Genomic DNA, 3,431 nt, shown 5'->3' with positions numbered 1-3,431 from the left:
ACCGGTACCGGGACGGGCCCCGGCGGGACCTGGATCGGGGCTTCGGGACCCGCGACCGCTACGACGACCGGGGCCGGGACTACGACCGAGGTGGGGCATTCCTGGGAATTCTGGGGGGAGGGAGCGGGAATGGGGCATCCCTGAGGGAATTCTGGTGTCCCACGGGGTGGGAATGGGGCATTCTCGGGAATTCTGGTGTCCCACGGGGTGGGAATGGGGCATTCCCGGGAATTCTGGTGTCCCATGGGGTGGGAATGGGGCATCCCTGGGAATTCTGGTGTTCCATGGGGTGGGAATGGGGCATCCCCGAGGGAATTCTGGTGTTCCATGGGGTGGGAATGTGGGTGTTCCCGGCTGGATCCATCCCGGTGTTCCGCAGGGTGGGAATGTGGGTGTTCCCAGTTTTCCTCAGGGTGGTTCTGTGCTCATTCCTGGTTTTCCTTAGGATGGGACCATGGTCATTCCCAGTTTTCCTTTGGCTGGGACTGTGCTCATTCCCAGTGTTCCCCAGGGTGTACCCGTGCTCATTCCCGTTTTTCCGTAGGGTGGTTCTGTGCTCATTCCCAGCTGATTCCCAGTGTTCCTCAGGATGTACCCGTGCTCATTCCCAGTTTTCCATAGGGTGGTTCTGTGCTCATTCCCAGCTCATTCCCAGTGTTCCTCAGGATGTACCCGTGCTCATTCCCATGTTCATTCCCGTTTTTCCCTAGGGTGGTTCTGTGCTGATTCCTGAGCTGATTCCCAGTTTTCCCCAGGGTGTGCCCGTGCTCATTCCTGGCTGTATCCCAGTTTTCCTTAGGATGGGACTGTGCTCATTCCCAGTTTTCCTTAGGATGGGACCATGGTCATTCCCGGTTTTCCTCAGGGTGTGACTATGCTCATTCCTTGCTGCATTCCCGGTTTTCCTTAGGCTGGGACTGTGCTCATTCCTGGTGTTCCTCAGGGTGTGCCCGTGCTCATTCCCATGCTCATTCCTGTTTTTCCGTAGGGTGGTTCCGTGCTGATTCTCAGCTGTATCCTGGTGTTCCTCAGGGTGTGCCCGTGCTCATTCCCGGCTGTATCCCGGTTTTCCATAGGGTGTGGCCGTGCTGATTCCCGGTTTTCCGTAGGGTACGACTCCCGGCTGGGCGGGGGCCGCCGGGCCTTCGGCAGCGGGTTCCGCCGGGACGACGATTTCCGCGGGTTCGAGGATCGCTACGAGCGCCGGGACGAGCGGGGGGAGCGCTGGAATTCCCGGGAGGAATACGGCAGGGACGACTTCCGCAGGGACGACAGAGGTGCGGCGGGATCCCCGGGAAGGCTGGGAATGGGCCCTTGGGAAAGGTGGGATGGGATGGAATGGGAGGTGATGGGAGGGGAGAGGATGGGATGGGATGGGATGGGATGGGATTGATGGGATGGGAAAGGTGGGATGGGATGGGAATGATCCCTCAGGAAAGGTGGGGTGGGATGGGATGGGATGGGAAAGGTGGCATGGGATGGAAATGGTTCCCTAGGAAAGGTGGGATGGGTGGGAATTGATCCCTGGGAAAGGTGGGATGGGATGGGATGGAAATGGTTCCTTGGGAAAGGTGGGATGGGATGGGAATGGTTCCCTGGGAAAGGTGGGATGGGATGGGAATGGTTCCCTGGGAAAGGTGGGATGGGAATTGATCCCTGGGAAAGGTGGGATGGGATGGGAAATGGTCCATTGGGAAAGGTGGGATGGGGTGGGAATGATCCCTCAGGAAAGGGGTGGGGTGGGAATGATCCCTCAGGGAAAGTGGGATAGGGTGGGGTCTCTTCCCTCAGGAAAAGTGGAATGGGATGGGAATGATCCCTTGGGAAAGGTGGGATGGGGTGGGAACGATCCCTTGGGAGAAGTGGGGTGAGGTGGGAACGATCTCTCAGGAAAGGTGGGATAGGGAGGGGTCTCTTCCTTCAGGAAAAGTGGAATGGGATGGGAATGATTCCTCAGGAAAAGTGGGATGGTGTGGAGTCTCCTCCCTCCCAAAAAGCAGGATAAGGAGCAGCCAATCCCTCTGGGACATTCCCACGGGATCACCCCTTGGGATCACCCCTTGGGATCACCCCCCTCCCTCCCCTCGCCAGGTCCCACCCAGAGGCCGAAGCTGAACCTGAAGCCCCGGAGCGCTCCCAAGGAAGAGGAAAACTCGGGAGTCGCCGCCCAGTCCTCCCGCGCAGCCTCCATCTTCGGGGGGGCCAAACCCGTGGACACGGCGGCCAGGGAGAGGGAGGTGGAGGAGAGGCTCCAGAAGGAGCAGGAGAAGCTCCAGAGGCAGCTGGAGGACGACAAGAGGATGGACAGGAGACCCCGGGAAAGGTGGGAATGATCCCGAGGGAAAGGTGGGAATGATCCCAGGATGGGATGGGGTGGAAAAAGTGGGATAAGGTGCGATGGGATGGGATGGGAATGGTCCCCAGGGAGAGGGAGGTGGAGGAGCAGCTCCAGGAGGAGCAGGAGAAGCTCCAGAAGGAGCAGGAGGACAAGAGGATGGACAGGAGACCCCGGGAAAGGTGGGAATGATCCCGAGGGAAAGGTGGGAATGATCCCAAGAAAAAAGGAGAGTGGGATGGGAACGGTCCCCAGGGAGAGGGAGGTGGAGGAGAGGCTCCAGAAGGAGCAGGAGAAGCTCCAGGAGGAGCTGGAGAAGCTCCAGAGGCAACTGGAGGACAAGAGGATGGGCAGGAGACCTTGGGAAAGGTGGGAATGATCCCAAGGGAAAGGTGGGAATGATCCCAAGAAAAAGGGGGAGCGGGATGGAGGTGGTGCCCAGGGAGAGGGAGGTGGAGGAGAAGCTCCAGAAGGAGCAGGAGAAGCTCCAGAGGCAGCTGGAGGACGACAAGAGGATGGACAGGAGACCCCGGGAAAGGTGGGAATGATCCCGAGGGAAAGGTGGGATTGATCCCAGGATGGGATGGGATGGAAAAGGTGGGATAGGATGGGATGGGATGGGATGGGATGGACAGGCAGGGAACAGAGATTAGACTCTTGGTGGGATGGATAGGCAGGGAATTCCTTGGGAATGGTGGGATGGATAGGTATGGAATTCCTTGGGAATGGTGGGATGGATAGGTATGGAATTCCTTGGAAAGGTGGGATGGATAGGTATGGAATTCCTTGGGAATGGTGGGATGGATAGGTATGGAATTCCTTGGAAAGGTGGGATGGATAGGCAGGGAATTCCTTGGGAATGGTGGGATGGGCAGGGAAGGATCCCATGGGAAAGGTACCACCAATCCCATGGGAATCCCTGCCCCTTTCCCATCATCCCATCATCCCAAAATCCCATTATCCCATTATCCCATTATCCCAATATCCCATAATCCCTCCCTTCCCAGACACCCCAGCTGGAGGAGCGAAGAGAACCAGGAGCGATCCCGGACCGGGAGCGAATCCTCTTCCCAGGGGGGGCCCCCGGGACCCCCCC

The 3,431-nt window shown here is 58.6% G+C and overlaps 1 protein-coding gene across 1 annotated transcript; it reads left to right on the top strand.

Annotated features, from left to right (window-relative positions):
• Positions 1-3: 3 nt before the first annotated feature.
• Positions 4-3,424, top strand: EIF4B (eukaryotic translation initiation factor 4B; the record flags this gene model as incomplete). Its single annotated transcript, XM_029958016.1, has 4 exons — positions 4-90; positions 1,110-1,277; positions 2,092-2,323; positions 3,343-3,424. Coding segments are annotated over 4 exons (569 nt in total), but the record flags the coding sequence as incomplete, so codon positions are not given.
• Between the last annotated feature and the right edge of the window lie 7 nt (positions 3,425-3,431).

Source organism: Manacus vitellinus, unplaced genomic scaffold, assembly GCF_001715985.3.
Source record: "Manacus vitellinus isolate BGI_N305 unplaced genomic scaffold, ASM171598v3 ctg7180002431123_pilon, whole genome shotgun sequence".
Classification (NCBI taxonomy): domain Eukaryota; kingdom Metazoa; phylum Chordata; class Aves; order Passeriformes; family Pipridae; genus Manacus; species Manacus vitellinus.
The sequence above is the reverse complement of the archived record's forward strand: the minus strand, read 5'-3'. Positions and strand labels throughout refer to the sequence as shown.